Raw genomic sequence first — 17,905 nt, forward strand, 5'->3', positions numbered from 1 at the left:
CAAAAGCAAATAAGGTAGGTAGATGCTATGCTTTTATCTCCTTAAACGGAAACTAATAAAAGCGGTGCATTCAGGGAAATTAAGTTTGGGAAAGTAAAAATCACTGAAAAATCTTACTAAGGTGACAATCGTTATTTATCAATGGGGTTGGATATAGAGGGGGGGGGGGGAATCAGCTGTCACCAACAGAGTTTCAAGCAGCTCACAAAAGGAGGCACACCAACAACTGACAGTCTTAAATGCAACCATTGCAGTAGACTGTGCTGCTCACATGCTGAACTTGCAGTGCATCAATGCCCCTAAAGCACTTAACTGTTTCTCAGTCAACATCACCTGCAATGGACTGCCGATGATGATTAAAGTGGACTATAGTAAATTGACTGCTAATGAGAAGAGGGATAAAAAAATATCGCTCTCATCTTGATCACTCTCATTTTCTTGCCCCTCAGCCAGTTTGTTTGTTTTCACTGTCTTATCACCTGCTCGTGTTATTTTCTTTTCATCTGGTTGGTCTATGAGATTTTTTAGGTTTTGGTTTTACACCCCCCCCCCCTCCTTCCCAGATGGGATGTCAGTCCATTGCAGGTTACCCCCCAGCATTTCATCAGGTTTCCTTGACAGCAGTATCCATATATAATCCTGGGTGGAGAGAACCCTGTGAAAGTTAAGTGTCTCACCCAAGAACACAACACAGCAACATGTCCAAGTCTTGAACTCAGAGCTCTAGACATTTACCCCTCACTCCCTAACATTAGCATACATATTCTCCCTACTGTTCTCTAAACATTTCCTTAGGTGCTGACAAGGAGAATTTGATTAACAATCAAGAGGGTTTGTTAGTTTGTGATCATTTCCTACTTTCTCATGACCTTAATGTTTGATTCTGGGGTGATATTGAAAGGAGAAATTAGATGCTAATCACTCTTAAGAGAACAGGTTAAGCTGCCATCTCATATTTAATCTTCTTATTTAATCTTATAATTTCCTATTTGATGAATTCACAGCTTGTCCAGACTTACCTTGGGAGCAGCCTCTTCAGGTGCAGTCCTTGGGGGGGGGGGGGGGGGGGGTCATGAGTATGGGGTGTAGGTACAGATGGGGATACTGCTCTTTTTCTGTGGGAGTCAGTAGCACTGAAAGCATCACAAAAAGCTATTTAACACACTACCAGTCACATGTAGGAGGCTTAACCCTTTCACTCCCACAAGTGACCAAGACAGAATTTCTCCTTACAATATCAATACAATATCAAGCAGGGAAGTGACAAGAATAGAGAAGAATGTCAATCGTGGGATTATTAGTTGATCCAATACCAAATTCTCTGAACTAACATCATAAGAATTGTATGGCAGATAGTAAGGAGAATTACTAATTAGATCTTGGGAGTGAAAGGGTTAAGCAGCTAAAAAATTAAAAACAAACAAACAAGAACAATCTTGAAGACAAAAATATCTGATATGTTTCAGAGAATTGACAAAAAAAATATTACATGCAATTTTCTATAAACAAAGGTGAAATGACATGAAAAAGCAATACTGGTAAATTTGATTTTGCTTTTTTAATCTTTTGTACACAGCAGTTCACAAAGAATCTTACACATGTAAACATCACTTGTCAGAAAATATCACACAGGTGAATAGTGCTTTTTATGTGTACTGATTCCTTTGTTCAGAAGAGATCAGCAAGTAATATTCACTGCCAAACAGGTGAAGAGACAAAATTAATTTCAACCATTTTTCGTTATATTGACAGGAATTATTCACGGAATGATATGTTCAGTTCATAAGAATTTGTTTATTAAAAGATCAAATACAAAACTTAACTGCAACAACAAAAGTGGAAGGTTTTTTTCAAATCACTGCTCACCTGAATTTTCAGCTGCCTTTCTTCAAGTTCCTCTGGAGAAAGAACTTCTTCTGCTACTTTGTTTATTGTATTGTCTAGCACCTGGAAGGTCAAACAGAAAGCTTAGCACTTACTCATTATCATTACAATTAAACTCTTGTCTCTGATATGCAAAATACAGGACATGTCACAGAAATGAAAAAAAAATTGTTTACATGTGAATAAGAATTGAGTCATTGAGTAAGTTTATAGAGCAGTTCACAGATAAGAGTGCAAAAATATGCATGTTAAACTTGTAGAGAATGCATCTAGACCTGACACAGACTGGTCTTGACAGACAAGCAAATACATCTCAAATACAGTGTTTAAAAACCCACCCCTATTCTGGGATGTCACAATCTGTCAAAACATGACCCTTAAATAATGTGAGAAAGTCTTATAGAATATAACTTTCACTAACTGCGCAAGCAAAATTGAAGTGGAGAGAAAAAAAAAGCCTTAAATGACTTGTGATGAACTACAAGATTCTCCTTCCACATTGTTTTGTATTACCTCACAAAAAAGAAAGAAGAAGTTGGTGTTCCATAAAAAATAACCTTAAGGCTCTTTTCTAATCACCCCTCCAACTGATAACCCTTAGAACCCTAAGAGTGACAAGCATCTAATTTCTCCTTACAATATCATCCCTGAATCACACATTAAGGTCATGAAAATACAGGAAATAATCACAGACTAAAGAAGCCCTTCTGATTGTTCAACAATTTCTCCTTGTCAGCACTTTAGGAAATGTAGAGCAAACAGTATGGAGAATATGCATACTGATGTTAGGGTGTAAAGGATTCACTCACCTTCACTGGTACAGCAGACTTGAGTTGAGCCTTTGCTCTACAGTCTTTTGAATGACTAAGTAGAAACAAGAAAAATAATAATGGGGATTGTTTCCTTTATACTTGCTACTTTAATGTGTGATTTAAGGCTGATATTGTAAGGAGAAATTAGATGCTAATCACCCTTAGGGGTTAAAAAGGTTACAGGTTAAGATGACTTTAGAACTGAAAAAATGCTCTGTGATATGTCTCACCAAAGCCAGTCCCTGATACAACCAAAACAGAAAGTGTGTGAGCAAGACAAAGTGTGTGCCAATACCATCAGTTCACAACAGATACAGCAAAGTAGCTCCTCATTTAAATCTTTTAGGCATCTCTTTGATCTGCTGTCATCTACTATATGAAATAAAAATTTAACATGAGCCCTGGCTATGTAACCTCTGATGCAATTGATAATAACTTTCTCCCAGACTTTTGTTAGAGGAAAACTTGCAATTTTGATGGAGAATATACAAAGTCATGTAGCATTAAATCGGAAGTAAGAGGAGTATCACTGGGTACCAGATAATTTTCAGGGAAGCCTGATGAAATGCTGGGGGGGGGGGGGGTGTAACCTTGTGATGAGCTGATATCCCATCTAGGGGGGGAGTGGTGAAACTCCTAGTTGCTTCATGCTAAGGAAGCCAGAATAATCTCCCACTAGTTGGGTCACTTTGCTTGCAAACAGACTTTATTTACTCTTTTTTATCAAAAGTGGCATTAAGGGCTTTTTTCTTCACATCCCTACAATAGACAGATGCCTTCAGTGTAGAGTTGCATCCTACATTTGTAACAGATAAGATAAAGATCAGTTTAATTCACTTCTTGGAGTTAAATGTACCTTCACTGATGTTTACTTCTTCCTGTGGATCAGCTTTTTGATCAACTTCAAAAACCTGGGATCGGAAAATAATATTAATGGTTTTGATACATGCCACAGAACACAATGTATAAATGATACCCTGAGAAATTGATAATCCTGATAAAATGTAAAATTCATCTCTTTTAACTCTTGGATTTTCAGAAGTGATTAAGTCTGTAACTTAATAATGTCCATATGCTACCTGGTAAATATTAGAATACATGGTACTAAAACTTATCTATAGAAGCTGCTTTCTTCATCTGATTATTTAAACAAAGTTTAGCCATTATTTCACAAGACCTCATCCTAAATAATCTTCAATTTAGCTGGAACTTTCATCTGAGCATTTGCTTTTGTGAACATTGTCAAGAGGGCCAAAAGCTGACAGTAGATGGAGATGACAATTTAATAAAATCAACAACCCTGTTATAGAGAAAGCCTTGGATCCACTGAATGTGTAAAACCATGGTTTGGGTTAGATCTCTTGAAATAAGCTGTCCTTAGGGTCATAACCCTATAAATTTAATTTCGGCAGTAAAGATATAAGGTAAATTTGTTTTCTCTTTGCCTTTTCTTTAAAAATGATATAAAAAAAGTAATTTGCCACTTGATAATCATTAAATCAGAAGCCCAAGTTTATCTACCTGCTTCTCTTCCATGCTGCCTTTAGTCTTCTTTTCACATGGAAAGCTGAAAATTGCAAAAATATTAGAAGTTTGATAAGCCTATCAGCACACAATAGGGAGTTCAGATTAGGTCTTGACACTTGGTCTTGTTTTTAGCAGACTGGAACTTGATTTTAGGAACAAGTACAACAAAATGGTTCTGTTAAGGAAGTGTAATGAGTGGGGACCTGTTTCTGGAAGATCCTGGTAACTTAAGAGGCTTATAAAGCTGTCTTTTTTCATTCAAGATGGGAGTTTCAAAATTTGTGAAAATTATACAATACAACTATCAGCAAAATATTAAAAATGAACTAGTTAGGGTGTCAGAATCTGCTTCTCTATTCTTTAAATTTTGACTTTAAAATATGGTTTGGGGCCTGTTAAGTAATACTGGGACTTTCAAGAAACAGGCCCCCAAACTTAATATATGAAGATACCCCTACACCTTTGGGGAAAATGTATATTTGACCTTTGGAAGAAAGATGATAGTCTTCACACAAAATCAGTAATAAAAAACTGGGGTATGACCTTGATCCTGCTTAAGAGTTACAAACAAAATAGTATCTGCTAAGGAGGCGAAAGAGGCACAACAGGTTGTTGTAGTTTCTATGATCTCAACCCAAACCACCCCCTTGAATTTATTTTCCAGAATATTTATTTCTCTTTCTAGTACCCTACACTCCTTTTCTAGGTCAAGTGACCCTACTCTCCATCATTACTACCCCTACTTCTGAGTGTTATGTGCCCATACCTCACTCCTTCACTTAGTGATACGGGCTTTTTCCGTTTGCTTCGCCTTCGCACGCTTCCATCGCTTGTTCCTTCCCCAAGGGAGCCCACTTCTCCAGAATCATTCTGGCAGACCTCATTAAAAACATACACAAGCTCCGAATCGTAAGCTGACAAACTCTGTCCTTCTTTCATTTTAACGCCAGCACCTCCAAAGACAACAACATCACCATCGCATAGGACAGCAGAGCTACGCTTTGTTTTGTTGACTAGCAGCCCGTTCAGTCCTTTACAATCAATTCTGAATTTTCCATTGTTGAAATGAATTTCAGCGTGAACACGACTGATCATTAAAGGAGATATCACACTGTCAATAACAACATCTGAATATTCATCACTGCGTCCGAGACGAGTGACAGTCGGTTTTAGCAAGATTTTTTCTGGTTGTAGAGATGGATCATAGCAATTACCTTCGACCCTCTGCAGACGGAGCATTTTTCCTCCAAATGGGCTAAACTTCAGAATACCCCGCAACTCATTTACATGTGTCGGGAGGCTTTGAAGATCGAGGCATAACACAATAGACGCTATTCTTATTCAATGACATGTAAATGAGTTGCGGGGTATTCTGAAGTTGCTTTTTCTCCTCTGTTTCAGTGTGCAAAAGCCTCTCATACCACTTCAAGATTCTTCCAGTGTTCTTGAAGTACTCTCCAAGCGGCCATTTTAACAGTACGAGACGATATTCGGAAATCGTTCGGACAAGATCGGACAAGCTCGGGTGTAACTTCTCGCTAGCAAAATCAGGAATAGGGAAAAGGATAACGGATATGAGGAATGAATGTGAAAGTGATGTTTTGTTTTCTCGCGGATCTCTGTCACGCTCACATCGCTCGTAAGCTCGAAACACGCGAACTGTGTTGATCAGCATGCAAAGTTTTGTACTTTTAATTGAATTTAGATGTTTCCAAACCCAGTCTGTTCGGACAGTGTATGCACAAAATAGGGAATTTTTCCCCTTGATGCTGTCGTTGTGTGGTATCGTGAAAGTTTGAATATACAGCAAAGGTCGGTAACAATAGTTAATTAATTAATTAATTAATCTGATTGCGGTTCTTATATTGCCATAGTAACTTTATATGATATGCACACACATATATAAAACACTGTATTCTTAAACTGGGAACCCAAAAGCCGTGTCCCCCGTTTCTAAGACTCGTGTCTTGTTGAAGGGAGGATGTTTTAAAATGGATATTGATCCGTGGTTGATATGTGTAAACTTTTCATTGGACCAAACTCTTTTGCTTCTTTCCCCCTGACATGGGTCCCTCTTCAACCCCTGGTATTCTCCTCAATGTGCATTAGCATGATGGGGTCATTAACAGGAATGCATCCCACCCCACCCCCAAGGCGCTTGGTTTTCTAAAATACTTCCCTGTTCAGAAATGTTTGCACACCAAACGTGTTAGCACATCCAGCTAGCCCACAATGAGCTCCGGTGTCATGCTCAGTTGTGGAGGAATATCTCTTCTTTCCAGGGGTGTGGTGAGGGGAGGCTGTGTAACTGGAATGCCTCCCAAACCATCAGCTTCCCCAGTCCTCCCTGTTACTTCATCTAATTTGCTCTGTCTCTGAAGAATGAAAATTTGCAAGACAACATCTTGGTTAACTTTGCTCTTCAACTAAACCAAGTAAGGTGGAAGGATTTCTCGTGAACTTCAACTATTAGCTTTCATTTGATGCTATCTGGCAAAGTCAAATAATAACTCTCAATAGCCTACTTCATCCAATGGAGAGTTTTAAGTACAACAAAAAAGATCATTTACCTATTATTCACAGTGTTGCACAGTAATACACTTTTGCAAATCAAACAAGTAAATTTATTCACAATGCATTCAGTAAGATATTTGTTTTAACAGTGGTCAACGCTATACAAACCTAAAGGATAAGCACTGTTGAACAGTTCATGAATATGGTGAAAAATATCCTATAATATCAGTAATTCATTCGATCAATTTACATTTTTATAATACTTAAAGAAATTTATTCTTAAAAATTCATCCATGCATGAAAAACCTAAATAGAAATGCTACCTTGATGCATTCAAAACACTTCTCAGTCTTAAGATGATTTCTAATCACATTTTAGATGTAATTCCTCCAAAAGCAACTAAGTACTACGAAATTGTCAAATTGTTTACAGCTTAATCATGCAAGCCACTGTCCATGAGTGGTCATTAAAGAATTGGATGTAAAAGCATGCTCCATCTGACAAGTCAATTAATATTATCGAGCTCAACTATCAGTCTCCCAAAATATGCTCACGGAAGAGTCTACTTAAACCTGCTGAAAATATATAAAGTAAATAAGTAAAAATTATCAGCAACAATTAACACTACTCAGTACCACTGTACAGTTACTTTGCAGAAATGTATATTTTTCCTTTAAAATACTCCTATGTCTTTAAGCGGTTATAGAGCTTATTCTCGTTTGAAATTGATTTCATGCTTTATCAAAACTATATTCTTGCACGTGATTGGTAATTACCAGCCCAATTTGAACACCAATAGGACTGTGTATGCATTGTGCTTGCGATTGGACAATTGAATAGAACAGTTGACATGTCATGCCGATGTAAGTAAACAGTTCTCATCATATGCACGCTCTGTTGATTTTTTTGTATTATCAAAAGTGGGGCAAAATTACTGAATACTGATTGGATAAGACAGAATGCATTTTTTCTTAAATCGCTAGATGCTGATTGAGTCTTTTTGCTGTTGGTGGCAACCAGTTATTGATTGCAATTTAACTGAATGAAGCCGTGTGATGTGGGTAACTGTACTTTCAGAATAAAATGTTCATTGAATCTATTGGTCAGTTACATCTGTTTTGACATTAGTAGCAGTATTGAAAGGGCTAAATCATGTAGACATTGTGCGCAAATGCAATTCCCTCAAAACTTTTTCCCTTTATGTGATAAACAAGTAATCACAAGCGCCCTTGGGCCAATGGGATCGGAAATATAAAACATATGACCAATGAGTGGTTGCTTTCTTAACCATTGATTGACAAATCTGACTCCCACTTTGCGGCCGTCTGATTTTGTCAATCACTAGTACGATTAGAGATCAGATTGGAGTCCACTCAATCCTATTACTGTTATCAATATACGACACAAACAATCACATTACCGAAATGATGAATCAACAGTTCTTTGAACTCTCCAAAGAAAATTAGAAGGCAGGTTGCTGATTCTAGCCATTTTCTTTCCAATTCTGTTACGACAAATGACATGTCACAATTTTCCGTAAATTAATAAAATAATAAAACTCAAAGATATTTGCTAAAGGTTTGCTTTTGAAAAATTGATTGTTGCTTTCAGAAATGGACGTTCATTTCAGAATGTAAACTTCTTTCCCGCGGAAGCCTGTGACCAAAATCCGATCATCTAACATTGGGGTAACACTCCAGGACAATCCAAATTGAATATTTGAACTTGTCTTTCCAGTGAAAGCTCCTTCCAGAGTAAACTGTTGAATGCGAATGTTCCTCGCATCCGATATACCAAAACGTTGTTATGTTTGTCAACACATAAGCCATACGGCGTATCCATCTGTCCATCACCGTGTCCCAAATTTGTACAGAAATTGTCCTCTCTCATCAAACACTTTCACACAGTTATTATTCTTGTCAGTTACAAAGAACTTTTCCTTGTAACAAACGCAGCTGGTGGGATGATCCAGCCTTTCTGGGCCGTTGTCTCCAAACTTAAACACAGGTTCACCATCCACTGTAAACACCTGAATTCTGCTGTTAGCAAACTCCGTTACAACGATAAAACGTCCGTCACCTGTAATACAAACACCTACAGGAGACACAAACTCTCCATCTCCACTTCCCTCTTTGCCAAAGCTTTTCACAAAGTTACCTGTCTGTACATTCAATTGCTGTATTCGGAGCTCATTACTTATGGGCTCCTGGTTACCGGTACTTTCAAGAAACAGGTCACTGAACTTAATCTATGAAGATGGCCTTACCCCTACGGCGAAAATTTCTTTTTGACCCTTGGAAGAAGGATGATAATCTTCCTGCAAAATCAGTTAAACAAGATTGGGCTTTGATCTTGATCCTACTTCAGAGTTACAGACAAAATATTATCTGCTAATGAGGTGAAAGAGGTATGAGGTGTTGTTGTTGTTGTTGTTTATTTCTGCATATTTCTATGATCTAAACCCACGCCGCCCCCTTAAAAATTTTCCCACAGTATTTAGCTCTCTGTCTAGTACCCTGCACCCCTTTTTCTGGGTCAAGTGGCCCTATCTTCATCTTTACTACCCCTACCTCTCTATCATGTACCCATACCATAGTACTTTACTCGGTGATACAGGCTCCCATCGCTTGTTCCTTCCCCAAGCGAACCCAATTCATTCGGAATCATTCTGCGTTTCGGAAACCAGTCAGTTCGGACAGTGTATGCACCAAACAAGACATTTTGCCCCCTAATGCTGTTGTTGTTCGGCATTTGAAAGTTTGAAAAAGATAATATGTAAAATTTCTAGATAAGCCCTTTCTACATAGAGGGCAGATTTGTTACATTAATCCGGTAACAGGCATGGAAGCATGACAGTGGTGTAAATAAAACTTTTTTTATGCGGCCTTCTTTGTATCACAGTTCAGTTACTCTAAATGTAAATGGTAGGTTCCCTAAGCACTAGGCCTAGTCTCTGCCGAGATTTTGCCATTCGACACTACGTTAAATCTCAGCGCACGTGTGTTTTCATCGCTTGTTATTTTCGCTTTTAATTTTTTTGATGAGGATCGTTTAACTAAACTTACATCGAAGAAAAAGAAAACTACGGAACCATTACGGATATTTTAGCACTTTTCAAGGTTACGGAAAAGGACACTTACTTGTTTGAAAGGATTTATCATACAGCATTGTATTCGAACAGTGTGCAGAGCGTAGTTGATCGGATCGAATAAAACGTGGTATTGACACTGAATTGACGGCTGTTACACAAAATCTTTTTGACAACCCTGAGAAGGCATTACATGGCCGCGGGTTGATACAAATTTATCCTCGAGTGTCGACAACATCTCTCTTTTGTGAGAGATATTATAAACTCGTATCCACCAGCGGACAAAATAACGTTCTGTTTAGTCTAGGTCTAAATGCTGTCAATAAGATATTTGTTTTATCGATGGTCAATGCTATAGAAACTTAAAGCACTTTAGAACAGTTCATGAATACAGTGGAAAATATCCTGTAATATCTGTAATTCATTCAATCAATCGACACTTTTATAATACTTAAAGGAACTTATTAATGAAAACTCCTGCATGCATAAAATACCTAAATAGAAATGCAAACTTGATGCATTCAAAACACTCCTCAGTCTTTAGACGGTTTCTAATAACAATTTAAATGTTATTCCTCCAAAAGTAACGAAGCACTACGAAATTGTTGAATTGTTTACAGCTTAATCATGCAAGCTGCTGTCAATGTGTTAATTTAAAAATTTGATACAAAGGTATGCTTCATTTGATGAGAGAATTACTATTATTTAACTTAACCAAAACTCTACCAAAATATGCTCACGGAAAAGTCTACTACATGCTGGAAAAATGTAAAGTTGATAAGTAAAATGCATCATCAGCAATTTACATTAATCAATGCCACTGTACATTTATTTTGCAGAAATGTTTTTTTTTTTTGCCTTAATAATACTCCTAAATCTTTAAGCGGTTACAAAGCTTAATCTCGTTTGAAATCGATTTTGTGGTCTGTCAAAACTATAACAAAATTCCGGCATGTGATTGGTTATCACCAGCTCGATTTGAGCACCAATTGGACAGTGCAGATGTCATGCTTGTAACTGGACAATTGAATAGAACAGTTGACATGTCATGCCTGTGTAAATGGACAATGCGTGTCATATGCAAGCGCTGTTGTCGCGCATTTCGGCGACTGAACCGTTGTCTTTTCATGAAGACGTATAACCGATGTCTAGTTTCTTTTTTAAACTGGTGATTGACAAATGGGACTCCCCGTTCGTAGTCGTCCGATTTTGTCAATCACTCGTATGATTATAGACCGAATTGGACTCCACTCAGTCCTATTACTATAATTTAATAAAAGCTCACACAATCACATTTCTGAAGTGATGAATCAACAATTCTTTGAAACTGTCCTTGAAAAATAAGAAGGCAAGTTGCTGATTCTAGCCATTTTCTTTCAAGTTCTCTTGTGACACGTGACATGTCACAGTTTTCCGTAAATTAATAAAACAATAAAACTTACAGATATTCGCAAAAGGTTTGCTTACGAAGAATTGATAGTTACTTTCAAAAATGGGCATTCATTTCAGAATGTAAACTTCTTTCTTTCTGTAGTCTGTGACCACAATCCGATCATCTAGCATTGGGGTGACACTCCACGGCCATCCAAACTGAATATTTGAACTTGCCTTTCCAGTGAAAGTTCCTTCCAATGTAAACTGTTGAACTCGATTATTTCTCTCATCACATAAGAAAACGTTATTATGTTTGTCAACACATAAGCCACACGGCTTATTCAACTGTCCATCACCGTTTCCTTTTTCTCCAAACTTGTACAAAAACTGTCCTCTATCATCAAACACTTTCACACAGTTATTATTAAGGTCAGTTACAAAGAACTTTTCCTCGTAAAAAACGCAACTGAAAGGATGATCCAGCCTTTCTGGGCCACTGTTTCCAAACTCAAACACAGGTTCACCATCCATTGTAAACACCTGAATTCTGCTGTTATTATAATCCACTACAACAATAAAACTTCCATCACTTGTAATACAAACACTTACAGGATTCTTAAACTCTCCATCTCCACTTCCCCTTTTTCCAAAGCTTTTCACAAAGTTCCCCGTCTGTACATTCAACTGCTGTATTCGGTGATTATATTGATCTGCCACCAGAATCTCGTCATCGTTTAGGAATGTGACGTCAGCTGGATTCTTTAATTGTCCATCCTTGTCTCCATAAGAACCAAGTTTTCGCACAAACTTTCCTGTCTCATTAAATACCAGGATACAGTGACCTACAGAATCAGCCACAGCAATAACACTTTTACTGTTCACTGCAACACCGGCAGGACCTTGCAGCATTTCTCCCTGAACGTCCAACTTGCCTATAACATTTAACTCTCGTGCTTTGACCAGAATAGAAAATGGACTCCAGGCAAGTTTCTGTCCATTTATCTTTAACTCTATTTTATAAGGACCAGGTACTTTCGCTACAAATTTTGCTTGGAAATTTCCATCTTCTTTTTCACTCGTCACCAAGCTCCTCACCTGATCCGCAGGGTCTATGTGTATTTCAACACGATCTGTGTGCTGAATGTTTCTGATTTCTCCTTCGCTTGTTTTGGGACAAATCAGTAGCTCTGCTTCTACACCAGCTTGAAAATTGTGGTCCAGTCCTTCCACGGTCGATCCTTGCACATCTGTTTTGCTGAATTTCGTAAATCCGAGACTCAAACTCTCTGTTTCACATGTCGACACAAACTCCACCCACGAGCTAACCGGAAGTACTGGCATTGTGGTCTCGATGAGGTCTTTGATTCGTTCTTCTACATTTTTCTTCTTTTGCATTATGTCTGAACTTGAGCTACTTTCAACCAGGTTGTTACTGAACTCAAAGGCTTGGTCAAGTTGCTTTTCCAAAGAGACAACCGATGCTTTTCCAGAATGTAATTTCTCAATCCTTGACACGCGAGTCTTCTCTAGGGCAGTAATGGCTTCATGTTCTAGTTGGCGAAGCTTTCCCATCATCTGTTCGGTTGCTTGGGAAACTTGGCGTTTAGCTGTGGTAATGTTCGTTTCCAACTCATGTTCCGTGTTCTCAAATTCACGAATAACACCTCGGCAGACCTCCTTCATCTCTTTGACCAGCTTTGCTCTGGCAATGATGTTTGCTTTTTCATCGTCCGCTGCCTTTTCCAGCGGAACAACATCGTGGCTCTTGTGATCAGTGGCGATGCAAACCTGACACACGCAGCTTTGACAGCCCACACAGAAAAACTTTGTCACTTCTTTCTCGTGATACTTAAAGGGGAAGTACGGTCTAGAAAAAGTTTACCTATATCAAAAGTTTCTGACTTGTTTTTTCATTATTGGCAATTCATTTGAGCTTAAAGTGTATTTGTTGCCAGAAATTACGTTTAAAAAATTGACATTTTGGAATTGAAATCCGCCATCTTTATTATGACGTAGCTATGACGTAGCAATAGTCAAGCGTTGTAATGTCGACTAAGATGGATGAAAACATAGGAAACAGCGGCGAGGAGAGCGAAAATGACTCAATTTTCGACTTGGATCTTAATCCAGACGGTGTAATTCGTCCATTCATGTTTGAGCCGCAACATAGCTCATCTTCAGGAGAAGAAGAAATTTCTGTTGACAAAGAAACTCAGGAAGAGATACAAGAAGAAACATCTACGCGCTCACGTCTTGGAAATCGCGAATGGTGCTCTTGTGGCAACTGTCAAGAGATGCCAACAGAAAACGAGTGTATATGCTGCCGGTGATCGACTCGATCTAGAAGGTAATTAATTCTTCTCAAATAAAATCTTTGTTTCTAAAGTGATAATTTTTTATTTTTTTACAAAAGAACGGCGCAGTGCCCGCAATGGATTTATTTCACCCTGCTAACTGAGTGATATGAACTATCACTGAAATTGCAGGTAACAAGCTTCAGTGTATTACAGAGCACGGATCATTTGGACCCGTGTGTTTACTAGCGGACGTCTTGAGAACAGCCCTAGTTGGCATGCACCAAGTGAGAAATGACAGACTTGAAGATTATCCGTCAAATGAGTAAGCACCAACAGAATAAATATTTTTCACAAAATTCATGCAAACAAAACGCTTTAGTTGTTTACGAGTTCGTGTGACGCGAACCCTAAGAAACAAATGCAGTGTTGTCAGCCCTTTTAATACAAGTGGTGTTGTAGTCTTTTGTCTGAAGGGTGAACTTCATCGCTATATTTAATTGTAAAGAGCCAGTACACCTCTTCAGTTTGTGCGCTTTGTTTTCCTAATGGAGGTAAATTATGAGTAAATATGGACGTGGACGAGACAAAATTGAAAGAAGGAGTTCTTATGAGAATCATCACATCACTTAATGAGGGAAAATAAGAAAGGGAAACTTGCTACATGTAAACAGAGCCTTAGTCAAACGGCGAGCCTCAGGAAGTCTCCCTTTGTCACACAATGTTAGCTTAAGATATTGATCTCATTACAAATGAGCCCCTGCTTGGCGAAGTAGAATTTGTTTGTTTCAACTGCATTTGTCTGGGTTCTGTTCCGAGCATGTATCAATGTCTTTTGTTTTTTCCAAGGAGTATGCGATTGGCAGGTTATAGACAGTTTACTTGGTGGACTTATAACAGACTTGGTAAAGGGAACAGACGCGTGATTCCTTCGTGTGTTGTGGCATCAATAAGACGTAATTACCCAGATGCAGCCGGAAATTATACAGGCTTTAAAGATGCCGAGGACAATGACTCATGGCCGGGATAGTCACGTTTAATTAATATACTTGTCTTTGTTTTTATTAAACATTCAAGGAGGTCCACGGCGCTATAGGGGTATCGGCTCCAGTTCCAATCATTAAAATACCTTCAACAGTCTGTTCCAAAAATAGAAAACTGACAATGTAAATGCTAGTGCCATTTTAGGCGGACTATTCGATTTTTGTATTTCTATTTTTTTCACTTGCTTAATTTTTTTCCAAATCTGGATACATGCCGTGCGAGAAGGTCCTCTTTTGGTGGGCGCGGAATGGGTGCGATGTTTTTTGGGAGATCAGGGACTTGAACTTGCTCTGGCTCTTCTCCTGTGTCTCTCATCTCCAACACTGAGCATAGCATTTCCGTAACGTGCGGCTTGGTCTTCTCTTCGAAAACAGGCCTTACAACCCAATCCTTCATCCCCTTAGATAAACATAGCGGAATCGTTTCTCCCCACTCGAAGCCTCTGCTTGAGATCGACCAGTGCCCGAATTGTGGTCAAAAGCAGTTAGCTGTGTACGCGCTACCATTCCCAGGTATCCAAAATGTTGCCGCTTGGGCGCGTATTTGTTGTAGAGTGAATAGTACACTTCTAAGGCCCCTGTATGTCTTCTCTAGCACTACGTGTTTTAACGCTTCGTGTGCCGGGGAACCTGCGACTAGCCATTTCGTTTTACGATGTGCCCTTGGGGAAATGGGCTCGTGTGCACAACGACTGTATAGCACAGTCGAATCCCAATCATGTTTGTCAGCCGTGTGGTGGAGGATGCTGACCCACTTCTCTTTGAGGAGCTGGGGATTTCCGTCACATGTCATCGCTGACCACCACATATGGTTTGTCACGGATTTTATCCAAGGAGAGAGGTCCCTGCATTCTTTCTTCTTGGCTTTCGTGGCTAGCTTGGACTTGATGTTCTTAGTCAAGTGCCACACGTCTACCTGGTGCTCAACACCGAGGTCCTTATACTCGCTTCTCATGAGTGCCTTGATACCGGTGTGCCTGTCAGTACCTACAACACCTACAGGAATGCCACTATTTAGTGCGCGATCAAGACAATGCTTAAAACCACGTTTCTCCATTGCCTGTGAACTTGTACTCTGCTTTACATGGCAAACTTCGAAATCGACAATTTTCTCACTCTCTTTGTCCATCATGGTGTAAGTTCAGTATTTGGCACTATAGCCTGGGGAGTCACAACGTCCATCCCCGAGGAGAGTGACTGAGTTCCTGTCTAAGAGATCGGCGAGGACTGCCGCCTTTTCCTGCTGCCAACGATCATTTATAACAGGGAAAAGGTGCTTCTTCTGCCAGTTGTGATAATCCGATTTGCTCAGAAAGGCAAGATTTATTGCAGAGGCAACTTCTGAAACACGCGAAAACGTATTTCCTGTAAAAAGTATAGCACCTGAAAGCAATACGTTCCCCGCGGCCGCCCTGTTAACAAGTGGCTGGGAAACCCACTCCTTCGAATGGGAGTTTTTACAAAGTGTCGTTACTTTAAGTGCACTTCCCTTTTTTAATAGCTCCTTTTCCAGAACCTCGCCACCGCATTCAACACAGCGGCCAAATAACTTAAGCAGTTCTTCCTCAAATACTATGTACTTGGGAGACGAACACATTTTCTCATAAATGGTATCGTGACTGTTACTAACGGGCGGATCAGTCTCCAAATCGCTTTGGGTGGTGTCCTGGTCCACTTCTTCAAAGTTGATGTTAAACGAACTGTCTTCCCCAGCCTCTTCATCACAGCTGACTTGAATGGAACTGTTGTTGATATTGTCATCATCAAAGCTGACTTGAAGGGAATTGTCGTTCACATCGTCATCTATTGTTACGTCAGTATCTTCTTCCAGGTTAATCGAGAGTTCCAGAAGCCGAGGTGGTTGGCTAGATGAAGCTTTGATCGGGGTCGAAGTAAATCGCTGCGTGCAAAGGGACCCAGGCTTAGAGAATAAAGGCAGCGGATTCCATGGTGGAACACAACTACAGTTGTGATCTTGAAGAAGCAGCGCGTCTCCTGTTTCACTAGCAAGCCATTGTGTTCCACACGTCGTAAACTTTTTTTCAGGTTCACGGTGTTCTGCGCTTGCAGATGTAGCGTCGGTCCGGATAAACTGAGATTCTGTGCAGCTTTGGGAAGAAAGTTGATTCGTCGAAGGTTCTATTTCAAGCTGTGGAGAAGAGGGCGAAGCAGCACAGGACGGTAGATAGTGTATCACTAGTGTTTTCCTTTACAACTGAACACGAAGACTTTTCTTGCTCTAAAGATAGCAAATTGGTGTTTTCAAGAAGGGTGTTCAAGACCTACGATGAAATGCAGAATGTACGGTGTTGATTACATTTACAGGCTGGTATCACAAAACAGTTGTTAGTTGCATCATTAATATTTCACACCCCACCTCCTGTCGGCTCTGGCGATTCGCCCTACCAACGCTTGTTTGTCGGATTTTCTTTGGTGGAGGCGCATAGGGAAAAACAGATGGAACTGCATCATCTTTTAAGTGTCTCTTTTTCCTGCTACCGTCAGATCCAAGGAGCTCGGACTGTATTTTTACAAGAAAGGAAAACAAACAAACATTAAACACACTAATGGTTTTCCTCATTGTTTTCTTATTTACACAGAGTGACTAGAAGACCTTTTTCACCGTGATTCTGGTATAAACAAATATTCACGTGCCTTATAAGATAATTATAAACACTGCTTTGGAAAAATGCTTGGGAAAAATTCTTGGGAGAAAACGGCTAAGCGCCTCATGGTCGCGATTGAATTTACTACACGTGGTCAATCACCAATGCGAGCTTCAAATTGTTTTGCTGCTATTACAGTGGTTCTTTTAAATAAAATTAAAGAAAAAAATACAATTCGAGTATGGGAAAGGTAAACATACCTTTCAGTTTGAAGCAAAGGTCAAATATTCATACCTGAATATTCCGCTTGAAGTCGTCCTTGATAAAGTGATCTGAGCAGACGTAGCAGTTCTCGGGTTTCGGCAGAGCGTCCTCGCGTTTTATTTTTGCCAGCCAAATTTTCTTTAAATTTTCATTTACAGGTAGCTTGTGGAAGCTTACTCCTTTCCCTTTTGTATTTTTGTAAGTATTATGGCAGTTAACTACAAGACAGTTGACCATAGTTAAACCCTCATTAGAAATACTCGTCAGAGAGGTCAATCAAGTCAACCAGGTCAAAGCGATGAACAACAAGGTTTGACTATTGCTACGTCATAGCTGACGTCATGTCCAAGATGGCGTTTTTCTAGTCGCGAAAGTGGTAGATAAGAGCAACTTCAAAGCGCTGTTGTCGTAATTGCAAAGCAAACTGGACAAAACGGCAACTATTTTCGAATTCCTGTGGAAAAGTTCTATCAATAGAAGTAAAATTTTTCTAGACCGT

At 39.3% G+C, this 17,905-nt stretch overlaps 4 protein-coding genes across 4 annotated transcripts in view; 1 reads left to right on the forward strand and 3 right to left on the reverse strand.

Annotated features, from left to right (window-relative positions):
* The window catches only part of LOC113678272 (uncharacterized), a 135,645-nt gene extending 130,050 nt beyond the window's left edge, over nt 1–5,595 (reverse strand). Inside the window, 3 exon segments of the mRNA XM_089206300.1 lie at nt 3,553–3,607; nt 4,218–4,263; nt 4,990–5,595. Coding sequence (XP_089062426.1) covers nt 3,553–3,607; nt 4,218–4,263; nt 4,990–5,462 — 574 coding nt within the window. The 5' untranslated portion in view covers nt 5,463–5,595.
* The window catches only part of LOC113685007 (E3 ubiquitin-protein ligase TRIM45-like), a 78,816-nt gene that overhangs the window by 60,005 nt on the left and 906 nt on the right, over nt 1–17,905 (reverse strand). The window contains exon 2 of the mRNA XM_089206308.1: nt 5,636–13,047. Coding sequence (XP_089062434.1) covers nt 11,326–13,047 — 1,722 coding nt within the window. The 3' untranslated portion in view covers nt 5,636–11,325. The remainder of the gene's footprint in view (nt 1–5,635; nt 13,048–17,905) is intronic.
* LOC149044821 (P2X purinoceptor 7-like) lies at nt 13,629–16,434 on the forward strand. Its single transcript, XM_089206306.1, has 2 exons — nt 13,629–13,818; nt 14,343–16,434. The coding sequence occupies exons 1-2, from the start codon at nt 13,772–13,774 to the stop codon at nt 14,521–14,523; spliced, it is 228 nt and encodes a 75-aa protein (XP_089062432.1). The 5' UTR covers nt 13,629–13,771; the 3' UTR covers nt 14,524–16,434.
* On the reverse strand, nt 16,549–17,899 carry LOC149044822 (THAP domain-containing protein 1-like). The gene is made up of 3 exons (XM_089206301.1): nt 17,437–17,899; nt 16,914–17,057; nt 16,549–16,818 (listed from the first exon to the last, which is right to left on the reverse strand). The coding sequence occupies exons 1-3, from the start codon at nt 17,641–17,643 to the stop codon at nt 16,681–16,683; spliced, it is 489 nt and encodes a 162-aa protein (XP_089062427.1). The 5' UTR covers nt 17,644–17,899; the 3' UTR covers nt 16,549–16,680.

This window comes from Pocillopora damicornis, chromosome 5 (assembly GCF_964200805.1).
Source record: "Pocillopora damicornis chromosome 5, jaPocDami1.2, whole genome shotgun sequence".
In the NCBI taxonomy this organism is placed as follows: Eukaryota; Metazoa; Cnidaria; class Anthozoa; order Scleractinia; family Pocilloporidae; genus Pocillopora; species Pocillopora damicornis.